Source organism: Myripristis murdjan, chromosome 11 (genome assembly GCF_902150065.1).
Source record: "Myripristis murdjan chromosome 11, fMyrMur1.1, whole genome shotgun sequence".
NCBI classification, from domain to species: domain Eukaryota; kingdom Metazoa; phylum Chordata; class Actinopteri; order Holocentriformes; family Holocentridae; genus Myripristis; species Myripristis murdjan.
This window is the reverse complement of record NC_043990.1, coordinates 14,667,199-14,684,698: the sequence shown is the minus strand read 5'-3', so window position 1 is coordinate 14,684,698 and position 17,500 is coordinate 14,667,199. Positions and strand designations below refer to the sequence as shown.

At 42.1% G+C, this 17,500-nt stretch overlaps 1 protein-coding gene across 8 annotated transcripts in view; it reads right to left on the bottom strand.

Moving 5' to 3' along the window:
• The window catches only part of LOC115367422 (focal adhesion kinase 1-like), a 71,155-nt gene that overhangs the window by 37,318 nt on the left and 16,337 nt on the right, over window positions 1-17,500 (bottom strand). For 6 of the 8 annotated variants that reach the window (XM_030063154.1, XM_030063147.1, XM_030063149.1 and 3 more), the window contains exons 1-7: window positions 9,436-9,609; window positions 8,456-8,679; window positions 6,272-6,441; window positions 4,036-4,123; window positions 3,657-3,736; window positions 3,196-3,258; window positions 1,126-1,180 (exon numbers count right to left, since the gene is read on the bottom strand). In XM_030063154.1, the coding sequence (XP_029919014.1) occupies window positions 1,126-1,180; window positions 3,196-3,258; window positions 3,657-3,736; window positions 4,036-4,123; window positions 6,272-6,441; window positions 8,456-8,679; window positions 9,436-9,559 (804 nt within the window). In that variant the 5' untranslated portion in view covers window positions 9,560-9,609. Of the gene's footprint in view, window positions 1-1,125; window positions 1,181-3,195; window positions 3,259-3,656; window positions 3,737-4,035; window positions 4,124-6,271; window positions 6,442-8,455; window positions 8,680-9,435; window positions 9,610-13,197; window positions 13,225-17,500 lie in introns of those variants that run through there. The other 2 variants (XM_030063153.1, XM_030063151.1) reach the window with 1 other exon arrangement.

Here is a 17,500-nt window from a genome sequence, read left to right as displayed (position 1 = left end):
GTATGAGTTATTGACTTCCATATTCCAGTTCATTTTCTTAGTCCTCACCCCTGAGCGAAGACCAATATTGGCTGTTGCCAGGTTCACTCTCGCATTTCAGTCTTGGCGAGTTTTGAACCGATTCACACTGCATGAGAACAGCCAGGCTTGGCCAGACAAAATCAAACACACATGAGGAAATTTTGTTGGGCTCCAACTGGTCTGGAATCGCCTGAGCTGTTCACAGAATAATGTGACTGATCATCGAGCCTGAATGCCCCTTCAGCCCCTAACTCACTCTGGTGTTGGGGGACGATCCAGTCTGGGTCTCGCCTCTGCATACATTTACACAGAGGAGCTGCTGTACTGCTGGGAACTGAGCAGCTCCAATGCCGCAGCTGTGGGTTAAAGTTGTTTACTCAAGGGAAACTCAAGAGTCGCCATTGAGCAAAGAAAGAGTGACCCTCCTTCCCTTATACCACCTTCAACTTGACAACTTGTCTTCACAACTTGAGAGCGTTCAGAAACAACATAGTTGTACAGGCTCCCATCAAACACTAAAGCTAACACTAGCCTGATGTATGAATGTCCCTAATAAATGTGTATACAAATGTAAAGAACCTTATATTGACTGTCCAGGGATCTATAACCAATATTATTACTGGTGATGCATGCTTGTGTTGATCAGTCTTTACAAAATCCTTCGTGTTGATGAAGTTGTGTGGTTAAGTGGGAGAAATCATGTGAAAGTAGCAAATTCTGAGTGTTGGATCTATGGTTGTAACAATATGACCTTGAGTGCAGTATTAACATTCAGTGGCCACTTTATTAGATACACATGTAACACCTGCTTCTTTATGCAGGTGTTACATGCAGGTGCAATGCAAGTAGCTGATTAGGTATTAACAAGCAGGTGCACATAATAAAGTGGCTACTGAGTATATTTTTGTTCAGGAAGTCGTTTTTTACCTGCTGATTCCTCATTTGACAGTTAAAACAATTTATTTCCATGAAAATTTCAAAGGGAATGCTGGGTTTGTTTTCCCTTGTGGGAGGACCAGCGCCACATCCTGCACCATGTACCCCACTGTGTACACTACCTCTCTCCTCTGATCTCCACATGGGTCTAAAACTGATTGTTCTCACCTTGACTGAATCCAACAGGTTCTTCGGGAAAAAACGCCTCAAGCCCACGTCTTTCCTGCGAAGAGAGAGAACCGCAGGGAAAGTGAAACAACTAAAGGGAGGCAGCAATAGAGAGAGAGGAAGCAGCAGAATGTTTACAGCTCTATAATGACATAGAGGAATGTTAATTGTTGAACATTTCTGTCTTTATCTGATCTGGGAATGTATTTTTTTTCCCTCTGCTGATAAATTAACAAGAAAGAAAAGGCGCTACAGAGATACAGATACAGCGAGACATGCCGTCACTGAGACAAGCAACAGAAAACAGAAACAGAGCAACAATGACTAAGACCTGACTACAGCACTCTACTCATCTTTTCCTAAGAGAGGGGGCTAACGAAAAACAGGGAGAAAGAACAGAGAGATATAGGGGCAGGGAGGAGTAGAAAAAGACAGACCACAGAGACAAAGAAAGATGAACAGAGCTAAAACAGGAAGCTAGCTAATGACTCAACCTCCCCTGGAGAAAAGACAAGTAGAAGGGGAGGAGGACAGTGAAAAGAGAGGGAAAGAAAGGGTACAGAGAGAGAGAGAGGGGGGGGGAGAGAAGCTTCCCTGGCTTTCCATCTTACGTCATCCTTCATCCTTAGGTCAAATAGGAGTCGCAAATTACTCTTGGCATGTTTTAACCTTGGTCATGCAGCAGATGGTGGGATTTCCCATAACAAGGAAATTCAGATGGTGTCAGGTAAATTGTCAATAACACAACAAAGGTACAAAATAAATTTAAAATTATTATCCTGTGGCAGTCCAAACTTTTGTGCATGTAGGCTAAAACGTAGCACAAACACTAGGGAATAGGTCTGTCCATCATCATGTCTAGCGAGGATGCACTCTATAAATCATGCTGCATGACAGTCACATGACCTTTTTGTCTGTCCGTGTCAAAGCTAAATCCATCTCACTTTGTCCTCAGGGGACTTAGAGAGATGTGCAGAGGACAGGGAACTTTGAAAGTTTAGGACTCCAGTAGCACTCTGAGCTTGTTCTCTCCCTCTCTCTTTGGTTTAAAATATGCATGACACATCATCTTTTTCCAATCAACCGAGAGAAGAGGGGTGGGGGAGCGAAATAGAGAGAAACACAGGGGGTGCGAGGAGAGCGCACGAAAATGAGGATGAGAGAATGTAGAGAAGAGAGGAAGAGACAGAAAGATAGAGAGGAGAGAGACAAAGAGATAGCCGTGGAAAGCGGAAACTGAAGGACAGAGGGCATTCTTCTCAGTAATTGGAGAGCTTGTTAGGGGAGATGTGCAGAGAGAAAGACTTCATTGGAGTTGGGCAGCTCATTAGCATCAGACCTCGTTAGATCCAAATCTCATTAGAGCCACGGCTCGTTAATGTTCTCCATTGACATCCATCTACCAGGGAGCTGATGGTGGATCAACATATGAAGCAAAATTGCCAGGCAGTCCCGTTCACATGAACATAAGTGAATGGGTATAGCGCTCTAAGCTGCACAGTATGTGACAATGTTACAGAGCTGAGAACTGGTTGAAAACATACAGCAAGCTGATGTGTCACCAGGGTAACGGCATCATTTATCTGAATAACCCAGATGCAGACCTCACTTATTTGACCAAATTCAGAGATTTAGTTGACAGTCAAAATTATTAATGGTGGCTGTAGTAGGGAAACTTAGCTGTAACTTCCCATCAATAAATGCCAAAATATGTGAAATCACAGTTGTTTAGCCTCATGTTTATTAGGACTAAACAACAGTCTTCCTATTTTCCTGACTGTTTCCAAACTTTTCAAGACCCAGATCTTTTGCCAATTCATTTTTTTATTTTTTCCAGACTTTCCAGACTTGCATGGGAATCCACTACCACTGACAAAGTACATTGTTTGTTTGTTATTTTTTGTTGCTGTTGTCTCTCTGGCATTTCTGTTTGGTTGCAAAACACAAAGGCAGTCAGAGAAAAAGACGGACCGCTGTGCCAGAGGGATTGAGAGCAGGACTGGAAACCAGGAGCCACACTACAATAACACAATGTGCAATGCAGGGCTTTGCTCACAAATAAATACTCACTCCAGTAGTTCATAGTTGGATTTCTTGTCCAGGGCGTTCCCTCTCATCTCTCTGAAGAACCTCCTGAAATCAAACCCAGTGGGACACAGAGGACAAGGTCAGTTCCACTCACTGGACTTAAGCCCACATTATTGTAAACGTGTCACTTGTGAGTTGAGTTTTGAGTTTTATTCACTGCGGATACTAAAATACATCAACAAAAATAGGCATAGGTAATTATACTGGTGCAAGGAGGTGGCTTCAATGAGGAACACTGACAGTGTTAACAAGCTTTAATCAGTGTAGCTGATCAGTGTAACAAGCCTCGGATGAGGAAAAATACAGTTTAGAGTACAAAAGATTTAGAGCATGGAAAACAGACTTTACACTTGTTTTTACGTCTGATATGAACAAAGTTTTTGGCACAAGAAAAGAGGTGTTTTTTTCTTGACTCTGATCCTGAGTCATTGTCCATGTCCTACCTGATTTCCAGACAGCCCAGTTTGAGAGCAATGTCCTGCTCCACCTGATCTCCTATCTCGGTCATGTAGTCAGTCTTCACCTGGGAGACACACATAAACATTTAAAAATCAGTTTCTCTTTTATGTTGCTGTAAACAACAAATGGCGAGCAATTTCTCACACACACACACACACAATCACACACACATGGTCTTGGTGACCTAGATTATGTACAGGCAAACACAGTCTTTCAGCAGTGCCATATGTCGAGGCGCTGACTGCTGGCGGAACATGAAAGATGTGTTTGGATACCTCTGATTGTCTGTGTGTATGTGTATGTGTATGTGTATGTGTGTGTGTGTGTGTGTATGTGTGTGTGTGTGTGTGTGTGTGTGTGTACCTGCTGATAAAAGTAGTTGAGTGTAGGTTTGTCCTCAGTAAACTGCTGCACAAAGCCCTTTGGAAGATACCGGATCCTTAACTCGTATCTACAGAGGAGAGGAGAGCAGAAAGCAGACATGTTATACACCTGTGCACCAACATAAAAATTAAAGTTGGGACAAAATTATATTCATCATTATGTATTAAAAACCTGTCCGTTTAAAGTATTACTCCAAGTTTTAGCAAATGATATCACTGGCAGCAGTGTCACACATGTCCATGCCAATGATTTAACACAACATGACAGCCTAAGCTACCAGTTTAAACTACAGTGAGAAAGAAATGTACAGCCAATCAATTCTGCATTTTCATTAAAAGATATGCATAATTAATTAGTAGGAGAAAAGCACAATCAGCATCATTAGATAGCACTCTGTCTATGCCATCAGGAAAAAAAATGAAAGGTGAAAGAGGTGAAAAGAAAAGAGGAGACTTCAAGAGAAGGAAGGAGGACTAGTGCTGGGGACCTTTGTGTTTAAAACTATATACATACATATATACAGATACAGATACAAATATAGATACACATATATATATACACACACAAAACTGATAAATGAAACCAAGAAAAGACAGTTCGTGTCTCTATCTCTTCCCACTCCTTTAGAGGCAAGATGCAAAGAAGGATGTGAGGAATGGCAGGAGATAGAATGAAGAGTAGAGAAAGAGATACAGAGAGCAGCAGAAATGAGAGAGAGAGAGAGAGAGAAAGAGAGAGTGAGAGACAGCGAAGTGTTGACTTAGTCAGACAAAGCAGGCATCTGGTTCTCCCTCTATGTCCACAGTCCAAAAGGTCAGCAGCGTACAATAGCATTAGCACTGAGGGCAACACCATAAAGCCAATATATAGTGGAGCATTAACATTCAAACTACCAGGCCACCACAGTACAACAAAATCACAGCCACAGTGAGCTATGCACAAGCCCCCCATCGCCAGACGGGCCACATCGTTCTTCATGATGGCATTAGCACTAAATCACTTCTGTTACGCGGTATACAATAGACCAGACTGCTAGAGCTAGTCATTTGGGAAAACACACACTAATAGATTGTGGCAAAATTTACAAGGCCAAATGAGTAACCTCAAAACAATAGCGAAGGTTTTCTCTTTTCCTGTTTTTCTCTAGCATTGTGGATTGGAAAGCACCTGGTGCTGGTAAAGTTTGTCTTTGATTGTCTTTGATATATCAACAACGGTCACCTGCCACACTGGCCTGTAACTTTCTGAAACGATAACACTGGGCTCCCTCTGCTCTATATGTCTTTGATCTTTGGTCATTCTCAAACTTTGTCCCTGTTGGCCACCATACACACTTTCTTCAAAGCACAACAACAGCTCGGAATAAAACAGGCTCCTAATTGGCTGCTTGTTATACTAGTTCAAAAATGGTAGTGTTTAAATTAATGAAAACTTTGGCATGAACATGAAAAATGACATTTAGTTATTTAAAATGATAATTACTTTCATTTGTAAACAAACAAACAAACAAACAAAAAACTGGCAGGCCAGTGTTCTTTGTTTTTTATCAGTTTATGAAATCTTATGAAATCAGGATGACATTTTGACGTGTCTAGTCAGCCTTAAAGCTAAGGTGACGCCTAGTAATTGGCCATACAAAGACGGCCCATGTGCAAATGATGAAAATGTTGGAAATATAATCCATTAAAAGTCCAGTCAGAAGTGTCTGATGCAACTGCAGCCATTCTGAGGACATAGGGATGTACAACTCTGCCAAAAATAAATGTAACCCTTTAACTGTTAATCTAACAATGTGAACAACTGTATGTATGGGTGTATGTATGTACATAAGCATGAATCACCTGCAAATATTTGTTAAAATAAATTTGTAAACTGCCAATATAGTGAGGCAGGAGCTCTGTACCACGACAAAGAAACTGTTCAGTCTAATTTTCGACAGATTACATCTGTTGTATATTTCTTTTCTGCAGCAATGACCCAGTTTCCCCAGGAGAATCAAAGTGTTCCCCAAAGGAATCCTAGTTTCATCTCATCTACAGGTTATGTAATCTTATCTCCAGGCAATAAAAGAGCATAAGTCTCTTTGTGAATTTCTTGGCAGACAAAAAAATTGGGCATTGTTACCGCCACAGATATCATGAATAATCCCTCAGCACTGCAGCAGTCTGTAACAGTCAGTAAAAGTTAGTTTGCACACACACTCTTCATCTCTCACCTCCACTCCTCCTGTGGGCGTGACTGCTCGTACTTCTCTCTGATGTGGGACACGCCCATATCTGGGTGGAGCCAGTGGATTTGGTCTTTTGATTGGCAGTTACTGAGACGTAGGCCAAAACAGGAAGTCCAGCGCACTTTGTGGATGTCCACAATCTTCTGGATGATTCCCTGGAAACAAAAATTTATAGATATTTTTAATCTATTTTTTTAATCTAAATATTTATCACCCTGACGCCCCATGTCCTTACACTCAAATGGCTAATGGTAGGCCACATTTTAACTAAGAATTTTTTTGTGATCTACATAGTTAAATGAATATTCAAAACATTGCACTTCAGACTTCTAAAGGAAGGGAGGAAAAACACTACTTAATTATGTGTGTGTGTGTGTGTTAAATGAAACAAAACATGCCCAGTGAACAAAAGCATTTACTAAGTCTCCAGTTCAGTCAGTCTGCCTTACCTCTGTGTGGTAATGTGTGTGTCTGGCACTTTGCATGGGGTCAACCAGGGCATGAGTCTGTGTTTGTGCGTGCATGTGTGTGTGTGTGTGTGTGTGTGTGTAGGTGAGTTCAAGCGTTCTAATGTGACACTCCCGCCAAAACAAGTTGACAGACATCACACACAACCACACATTAATGCTCACAGAGCCATGTGTGTTGCCATGTGGAACCCTAGGGGGTCTGACCCAGAAACTGAAGGAGAGAGGGATTTGAGGAGAGGAGAGGAGAGGAGAGGAGAGGAGAGGAGAGGAGAGGAGGATGACTCCTGAAGGGCCTCAAAAATTTGGACAGAGCTAAGTCTGTATCATGGGAGAGGGTCTGAATGTATGCTATCAGTGTAAACTTAGTCTGTAAGACAACACACACACACACACACACACACACACACACACACACACACACACACACACACACACACACACACATAAACAAACACACTCAGACGATGCCCTAAGGGTCCGTGCATCTGCTAGTTAAATAGTCTTGTTGTGCTGAGTGTCCTATATCAAAGCAGACAGAGAGGACTATGGGCTGAAGACAACCATCACATAGAGGCACCTTAACACTGCTGCTATACCTGAGCTTACGATACATTAACGTAGAAAGAGCCTGGAGAAAAGGTCTCAAACATCACTGCAAAATCGAAAAATAACTACATGCAAGCTTGTGTCTGATTTTTCCACTGGATTACTTTTAGTGGAGCAAGGCACACAGCCCTTGTTTGTAATTTTTTATTTATTCAGAGAAGGCTGAATGAGCATGTTTGCTTTTTTTTCCCAGCAAGGTTGTGTCACACAGTAGCAGTCTTTTACAGCTGACCATGGAGCAGCGAGGTGTGTGGTGTCTTGCTCAAGGGGCACCTCAGCATTTTCCAGTTATTTTGCCCACCCAAATTATCCGAGCCAGTCTTTTGAACTATCACTACCTCTGAGTACATCTGCATGTGTTTCAGGATGTTACAGTATCAGAATTTTGGTAGTTGATACCAAAAGCATCGACACCTGATTGAGTACTGCAGCAAAATCCCTTTTATCGTCCTCCTTTATTTTAAAAAAGAACTGTATAAATAATAAGTGCCCAGAAACCTAATGTGTTTCAAGTATTTAAACATACAGGCTACATTAGAATAACAACACTCTGTTACAATGGCAACATGGGCCTGAAGTCTTCAAGTTAGCCTCAAGTTAGTTAGACAAGGCTTCCCTATTCCCTCTGACTTCAAATTTTAACAGATGGAGAGAATTTTTAGGTTTCCAGTTCACAAGCAGTCGGGTGAAATATGGAGCTCTCTAGGGCAGTATTCAATCACATGATTGACAAGACTTGTACAAATTATTGGGACCCGTACGAAACAAGTTGCACTGTCCTGTTCAAATTTGGATGGACAACTCGAGAGACTAGTAAGAGGACAGCGGGTGGGTCTCATTCGCTTGCGCCCATTTTCCACAATAGGCTAATTGAGGACCTTCTTCCTACTTCCTTCCTTCATTCTACTTTAAAGTAGCATGGTCACTTTACAGTAGAAAGAAAGAATTTCAAATGAGATGAACTGTATGATAAGTCTCTCTGTGTCAACAAATACATTAATATGATTATGTGCTTCAAGTGTTTTAGTATTTAAACATATAGGCTAAGGTTGCCGGTGTGTGTCTGTGTGTGTGCGGGTGTGTGTGTCCATACCCGGACATCCGTTGCGTCTCCATATCTGATATTGGAGGACCAGCTGCTGTGTTCGGAGTGGGACTCAAAGTGATGGAAGACTTTCAGAACTCGGTCCACAGAGCCGGCGGCGGCGCGGTCCGACCCCCCCGTGCTCAGCCGGGACTTGGCTACCTGGTTTGTGTCCAGGTAGGCCGTCGCCATGGTTTTCCCTGCTGTCACTGCTGCTAGGTGTCTGTCATATTCTGTGATGGAGGAGAAGGTGAAGCAAATCATAGGTTGGTAGACATCCTCTTTTTCTACTAGCTAATGAAGCAGAAATGCCTTAAAACATCATTTAAGGACAAATTTCCCCAAAGCAAATGATTTGATGTTCTTCGGTGCAGACAAATATACTAAACAAAGAGATACCAGAGAAAGAGGGGTCGCGGGGTTCCACTTTGTACGTAAACGCGTGCGCGCACGTGCGTGTGTGTGTGTGTGTTTGTGTGTGTGTGCGTGCGCACGTGTGTGTGTGTGTGTTTGTGTGAAAAAGAGGGAAGACAATGCACCTCTGTCAGCCATTCTTCCTGTAAAAGAAGTCCTGTCACTTCCTGGAATTTCATGGCAATTTCATCTGGGTATGGCTAATGTGTACGCGCATGTGTGTGTATTTGTGTGTGTGTGTGTGTGTGTGTGTGTGTGTGTGTGTGTTAGTTTGTAATCATGTGTCGCTGTGTAAAAAAAGATACTGGGATCTCTTTCACTCTCTCTTTTGCTACCTCTCTCCCCCCTCTTCTTCCTCTTTCTCCTCCATTAAAGGAAAATTGATCTGTTCAGGCAGGTAATTACACCTGAGAGGGAGAGAGAAATCTGACACACACACACACACACTCACACACTCACACACATACGTGACGGCTGGTTTGGCCCTAAACCAATTAGGTTCCCATGGAGTCAGATATCACATCACGGGTGAGATGAACGCTGTGTGTGTGACGTTAATAGGGTTTGACCCGTACCTCTGTCCCAGCACATGTGGAAGGGGCTACAGCCACTGGTCACCATGGAAACACATGTCTGCCTGTCCCTATGTCTGTCCAGGTCGAGGACAGGTAGGCAGCCAGAGGCCTCACAGCCACGCATCACACACAACGCACACACAGCTCTCGTGTAGAAACATCACATGCACACACACTTTCACACCAACATATTGACACGCCCACAAAAACACACACACACACACACAAACACAGACACAGATTCTCATTCACACACACACACACACACACACACACACACACACACACAGGCAGCGTCTCCAGGGCAAAAATCTTTGTTTCCAACTTATGCCAGCAGCTCAGCAAGCCAACGGTCAGCTCCAGAGGGGGAGCGTTAGAAATCCCAGCAGCGATCCGATTGTGACTTTTTTGCTCCGTTGCTTGGATACTGAGTCAAGTTGTCGACAGAGTCTGAAGACGCTGCAGAAAACACTTTGACAGCAGTGGGAGAAGATTTGTCGATTTCATCTAAATAAAATCAACTAAATAACCACTGAAAGCAGACACAGGCTGTTTAAATTTTTTAAAAATTCCCATTCTTCAAAAAGTTCCTGTTTTGTTAAATCATCTCTGAATGATTGCTGTTGCTGTAATCCACTGCTGCAGAACATAAGAGAGATCCCCAGAGATGCAGAGTTACTTCACAAAACTCTTCTCCGTCTCTCTTTTTCCTCCTCACTGTTGATGAAAACACACTGTGACTGCTTTTCAGGCAATTTCTGCCCTGCGCCTGAACTCCATAGTTTCACAGTTGCCGTGGATCTGTCAAAGTGGATTCAGGTTATTTCGCCATGGCAGCTCAGCAGACTCCATACAATGGAAAGATGAGTGCTCCTTCCTCAAATAGCCCACCGCAATCGAATCCAAGTTTCACACTAGTCCAGTGTGGATACAGAGAGAGAGAGGGAGGCAGAAAACGACAGAGAATGGCACACAAAAACTTTGCTACTTCACTTGGAAACAGGAAAACAGGGAAAGAGAAGCCAGACAATCAGAGACAGCAGAGAGGGAGAGAGAGAGAGGGAGAGAGAGAGAGAGAGCAATGCAGAGACACAAGAGAGAGGCAACAATTGTTTCAGGATGAATAAGAGGAAGGGAGGACAGCATAGCGAAACCGGGAGCTGAGCAGGGAATCAGAGAGGAGACGAGGGACAAGGCTAGAGGAGAAGGAGGAGGAGGAGTTTGAATTCATTAACATGCTAATCCTATCCTCTGTGGTTGTTGCAAACTCCTCCTACTGTTGTTTATCACCCTGACCTCAGAGCAGGCCTTATATTTACATTATAGCAACGCAACAGCAATACACAGATGAGAAGAGGGGAGAGGAGAAAAGAAAAGAGAACAGAAGAGAACAGAAGAGTAGAGAGGGGAAGGGAAGAGAAGAGAGGAGGAAAGAGGAGAAGATTGTTGCGCTCCCTCTGTGCCAGCACAGTCCCTGCTGTGCCCTGCATGTAAACTAGCTGCTGTACGCTTCATGCCAGCCACTCCACCATCAAACCCACAGCAGCCATCAGATCTCAGTCAGCCTGCACTCCCTCAGTCGCTCCGCCTGCTTGGGGTCGTAACATTTTGATTGAGATCTCTGAGAGCGCTCGAGGTGCTGCCTCCAGGGCTGGTTTCCACAGCAACTTGCCAACAATATCCTGCAAGCAAGTTACACCTATCTGTGTGTGTGTGTGTGTGTGTGTGTGTGTGTGTGTGTGTGTGTTATTGCTAACCAGATGCCAGCCTCTGTTGGAAACATGGAAGTTTATGATTCAGCTGAACAAAACTTACACACACACACACACATGCACGCACGCGCATGCACGCACACACACACACACACACACACACACACACACACACACACACACACACACACTGTTCAGTGAGCTTGTCTGGCATGTAAGATAACACGTTGTGTATCAATTTGCATGTCTGTGCTGTGTGTGTGTGTGTGTGTGTGTGTGTATGTGTGTGTGGGTGATTCAGTCGGCCTATCTGAGTGAGTTTCCTATATTACGTGGTCCATCTCAGGAACTGGCCATTGTTATGAAAATTTGGTGGGAGTAGGGGGTTTACTTAGTGGGATGTGTGTGTGTGTGTGTGTGTGTGTGTGTGTGTGTGTGTGTGTGTGTGTGTGAGTGTATGTGTGTGTATTAAAAGCCTTTTGTCAGTGGGACGGATGTAGCTATGAATGGGAAGAGCTCTTCTGGCACTGAGCCGAGAGTCTCTGTATCTCTCTCTCGTCTCTGAACTATACATTTTGGTTGTGGGCTGATAATTCTATGATCAATACTGTTGTACAGATCTTAAAAGTGATTTATGTTCAGTCTGCTGAATAAAATTTCCACAGATTTCAAGAAGTTTTGCTCATTTGTGCTCTCAATTAGTTAACTTCCTTGGTACGTAATGATATTTTTTTCTTTTTGCTTCATCGTTTGTTGTCATTTAGCGCCTGGTGGTATTGAGCTCTGCACTCCTGGGGTTCACTGTGTTACTGGTTTCATAATATGTTTAGCCATTTTTTGGTGAAGGCACATTCAATATTGTGCCATTGTTCTTTTTTCTTGTTTGTTCCTCAGGTTCTTGACATTTTCCCCCTTTAGGTTCATCAAATATGTGATTTAAGTGTTGTATCGCCATATTTACTCGATATTTGGTGCATGCATAGTCTGTGAGTGTCGATTTGGAGCTTTGCTTCTATCTCAGCACTGTGCATTGTTAAGAAATAGTTACACTGCACCTTTAATCCACACTGCCTACATTTACTGCTACTGCCTACATCTAATTTGCTACTGACATCTACTTTACATTCCTTAAGTCCATTTCTCCCGTGGGCATCAGGTTGATTGACAGTGAGTAAGACAAAGAGAGAGTTAAACTAGGACTTTAGAAAATCTTAGAGGGAATAAATCCCAAGTGTCAGATTTCCTCCTGTGGGCTGACTGACAGTGAGGACAGTGTGATGTCATCACAATGAATGCCAGAGGCTGGGAAAAGTTTTAATTACTTCCCACATATACATCATGACGCACATGCTCTCTGGCCTCGCTCATCCGATAAAACAGCCTGAAATAAGCTCTGGGCCAATGAGAGCTCTTTGTATGCATAGGCTGATGTGAAAAACACACACACACACACACACACACACACACTCCAAAAGTCTGACACCTGTCATCACGTAGCCCTGAGGTAGCATTTTGTTTTGGGACCAATAGGTCAATTACAAAGGCAGAGACTTACAGAAGGCAGAATTCTGTTGACAAAATTCACCTGGATGACTGGAAGACCTGCTTTCAGGTTATAAGGTCATGATACACAGGAACAGGCTGCCCATCTGTATTCATTTCACCAACACAAAAAATACACTGTTTTGTTCATGTCTCTGGACTGAGAGCAATTTTTGGAGGTTAACCTGGATTTTAAAATGTCTTACAAGCAATAGATCTTGTGTGTCAGTTATCTGTGGGTGCATCTGTACATCCTTTGAAGAAACAATGAGTCACACATCCCAACTAGAGCGATGTTCAGTCTCTCCCTCAAGCCTGTCTGTACTAATGAGACAGACACAAAAACACACAGAAACACACACACAACTGTCCCACAGTTCCCGTCTCTATTCTGTCCCATTTCACTGTCTCACACACGCTATATTACTCACACAAATGAAACACAAATTACTAGCAGCTGAGTGAGCCTCTATGGAGTGACAGGTGTATGACAAAGTCAGACACTCACCTGTGTAGTAGGCAATCCTGGAAATATCTAAAAGACAAACAGAAAAAAGAGACAGAAGTTAGATGACTTGTTAACTATAAGACTAAACTATACTAAACTATAAGAAACATAAAAAAAAGAAACATAAAAAAAATATTTATCTTGCATACAGTTTTTTCCACTCATTCACTTCCATGCAATTGCTTTACAGGTTTTGCTCTTCTTTTACAGACAGACCCCAGTAGACTTGTGTCAATGTTCAGCACTTAGCTAGAAAGCCTTTATGTTAAGCAGACCTAGTCCCACAGCACCCCCTGTGATAAAATTCTAGCAACAACATCCAATTAGAGACAAATTAAGATACCCTGAGGCATAATCAGTGAAAACAACTAACTTCAGTGTAGAAAAAAGGCAGAGAAAAACATAAGTATGACTGCAATTGATTTGTTAGGCTACTCTTTGCTTTTGGTGAGTGAATAAGCTAGAAAATGACTTTTGGAGGGACACTTAAAGGTTGCAAAGTTGACATATTTGTTTCATTTCACAATATACCAATAACAGTATAAATTCACTGTGTTGCCACTTAAGACTTTTTAAAGGGGGTCGTAGACAGTGGGGAAACAATAAAGGAGACAGGCAGTCCGTTAAGATTCAAACCTTGTCAGGTCAGAGCACATGCACATGTGTTCTGCAGGCAGGTGACTGGATGCCTCTCAGGTGTCTCTCAGCATGTAATAAATGAGCAGCCCTGAGGTGACTTATTAAAAAACAACAACACTCAGACTGAGTGTAATCCTGTTGCATGAAAACGGCACCTGCTTTTCTTTTGTTAGGAATCACTATGTACAGTACATAACGCATGTGGAGATGATAAATGATAAATCCAAAATTCTAATATGACTGTAATTTGGACAGTGACAGTCCTACTGTTGCTAATGAGCTAAGCACCCAGGTTCCAGGTTACTACTGCACTTATTGTAGGTACATCTCTAACCTCTGTGCCCTCCAGAGAGTTTACGAGCATAAAATACAGTACAGCCTCCAAACTCCCACAGGAAGCCTAAGACTAGCTTTTTGGAAACTCTACACCCTGTTAGGCTCAGAGTCACAGTTAAATCTGATATACTGCTTCCCACTAATAGGACCCTATGTCGGAAGAGGTCAAGAGGCTAAGTGTCTTAGACACTGTGATGCACACAAATACTGTATGCACAGATGTGACACACACACACATACACACACACACACACACACACACAGAGGAAGATGGAAGCAGTGGTTGTCAACAAAGATGATGCAATCCTAACAAGAAACCGCACACACAAAGAGGAAATGCCATCAAGGTGACTCATTATTGACAGACCCTTTGTAATATGAAACCAGGACACTACGCTTACAGTGCGTGTGTATGTGTGTGTGTGTGTGTGTGTGTGTGTGTGTGAGAGTGTGTGGTAAGATGAGGAGGAACATTACATCATTATTCCCTCTGACAATCTCTAATAGCAACAAAATTGTACACATCAGTGACGTCACAATTTGTGAATTTTTCACCATCAAACAGTTTGTCCCTCGTGTGAATCTGTCCTTAGCAAGGCTCAAGGCACATTAACAACAGCAGTGCAGCTCTTATATAATATAGACAATAGGAGGTAAGAGGGATAACATGATGAGATAATTAGTGCTTAAACATGGGCCAACTGATCAACAGTAAATTGATCAATGATCATTTTGATAATGAATTCAGCTTTTTGTCAAGTTCAATCAAGTAAAAATCTCAAATATTTGCTACTTTTAGCTTCATATATGTCAAGATTTGCTTGGGTTTCTATGTTTCATATCATTATAAAATAAAACCTTCGGGTTGTCTGAAGTCATCACTTTGCACTATGGCAACATGTGCGCAGCATTTGTCATTAGTTTTGATAATTAGCCTAATATATAAAATAATTAATCACTACATCAAAAACTTAACGACAGCTCAATCCACAATGAGAATAATTGTTAGTTGCAGCTTCAAAAGTAAAATCAAGAAAGACTGATTCTGAAAAGGAAACTCTTTGCACTTGTCTTGCAACATCACATGCAGGTCAGCCTGCCGTCCCAAAGCATATTCAAGCAACATGAGGTAACTGTTGGTTGTCTGTTGGTAAGAACTGTAGCAGGTTAATTTTGCTAAAAAGGTTTCCTCTCATATGTCTTTAAATGCCAATATTTTAACTAACATTTATGGACATTCACATTTCTAAACTGCTTCTCATCTCACTTCTTTTAAACGTCTGAGTGAGTGAAAAAAAATAAATAAATTGCTTTTCCACATCCTGCTAAGTGTCTAAAATTTGTGATGGTAAACTGATTCAGAGGGTGACAGAGTCAGTGTCAAAGTGTCTATAATGACATCTAGATAGACCTGAAGGGTACAGACACCATCTGTCCTATAGATGATAGACTACACACAGAGAGCTCTTTCTGTCTGACACTCTTCTCTCTCACACACACACTCTCTCACTCTCTCTCTCTTTCTCCCTCTCTCTGCAGTTAAGTATAATTTCAGAGCCAAGCAGCTTGAGCTCTGCAGCCGAAGCTCTTCTGGTCATCCTGAAGTTCTAACTAAAACCATAGGTGGCCTTCTTCTTAAAACACATTTCAAAGACACTCTTGTTGCTGTGTCTGGCTTCAAATATAACTTTATTTTCTTAAATTTATGCCAAGCAAGTTCGTCAATTGTAACACTTTGTTGGAAAGAGCAGAAAAAAAAGTTTGATATATGATTTTTATATGCAAGTAACACCCTGCAGTAGCGCTAGAAGGGTGTTAATTGCTCACCAGCGTGCCTAAGAGCCTCCACTGCCCATATGTCAGAGAGGGGCATGGGTCTGACACACACACACACACATACACACACTTGTCTGTCAGCTGGCAGGGGCCCCAAAACACCTGCTCCCCAAGCTGTCCTTAACAGCAATACACTGATACACACAGAGAGGAGAGGAGCGGAGAGGGGAGTGCACACATTAGCAGCCAACATCAAGGATTCAAAACTTTTCATGCTTTTCATTTTTAGTCCACGTTGTGTTTTTTACTGAAAAGATCTGCTGCAGCACACCTCCTCTGGAACTCTACATGCTGTATGACTGGTTTACACAAACTAACGAAGAGAAGCCTGTGTGAAATAAGAGCGGCTCCCAAAAGTATCATTAGCTGTAAAATAGGGAGAAAATGACTGCTAAACATTGTCTGTATAAATTAGCTCTAAGCTTGTTGGAGTGGTTTCATTTTACAATAGTTTAATTCACTACAAATTATGGTGCAAAAACAATGTATGAATGGTCATTTGAACATTATGTTTTAGTTACACCACTTAAATAAACATTTTAATGCTTCACATAAACCATGTCTTTTCAAATCAGGGTCCCTAAAAGCAACATAATTTCAAATGAGGATTTGGGGCATGAAAAGGTTTGAAAACCACAGATATAGGTGCTTCAAACTGTTGCAGTGCTGCACAGAGGTCACACCAGTTCACTAACCAACTGTTCACTGTAAATGCAGACACACACATACATACATACACACATAGAGACTGTCTATCTCTCATGCTTCTGTGTCTGTCGCAGAGGTAATAAGCCAGTGTTAGCCAAGGTAAGTACACAGCTGCTGTGACTCAACTAGAGTTACTGTATACACTCACAGCCTGAGCCCAAACACACACACACACAAGCAAACAGACAAAACTGTCAGCCACCCACACACACAGTTTCACAGATGAATACAACCATGTGCACATACACACACGCTATTGTTGACAGAGCCTCAATGTCTGCGTAGTGTGTATAATTGTGCGTTAAAAACTGGTCTGTGGTATCAGAAATTGGACAGAACAATAGAGAGAGAGCGAGAGCCTGTTATGCAATGATGTCTAAAGTATTGGTCACAAATCAGTAGTTAACTGAAATTCATAGTTCAAGGACAATTGTCAGAAAATAATACATTTTGCTTGGCTGCTCACATTTTTGTAAATGTGCATTTTAGTTAGATGCACGGGGAGCTTAAACTTGCAAATGGAGGGGAAAAAACTCAGTACGGGATGTCAAAATGCAAAGATACACCATTTATTCTGTATTTCAACAATAAAGCAAGATGTGCCCAGTTAGAGTAGCCCGAAATCCCATCATCAAAATGATCAACATCAGTGCAAAATGATGCACTTTAACATTTTTACAAGCTGACAGGAGTTTTCTTGTATTTGTGTGCTGGCACCCCTTGCATTTAGTCATTTTGGGGGATTGTGGAGACTTGCGCACCCGGGTTTTGAATATAGAGCCAA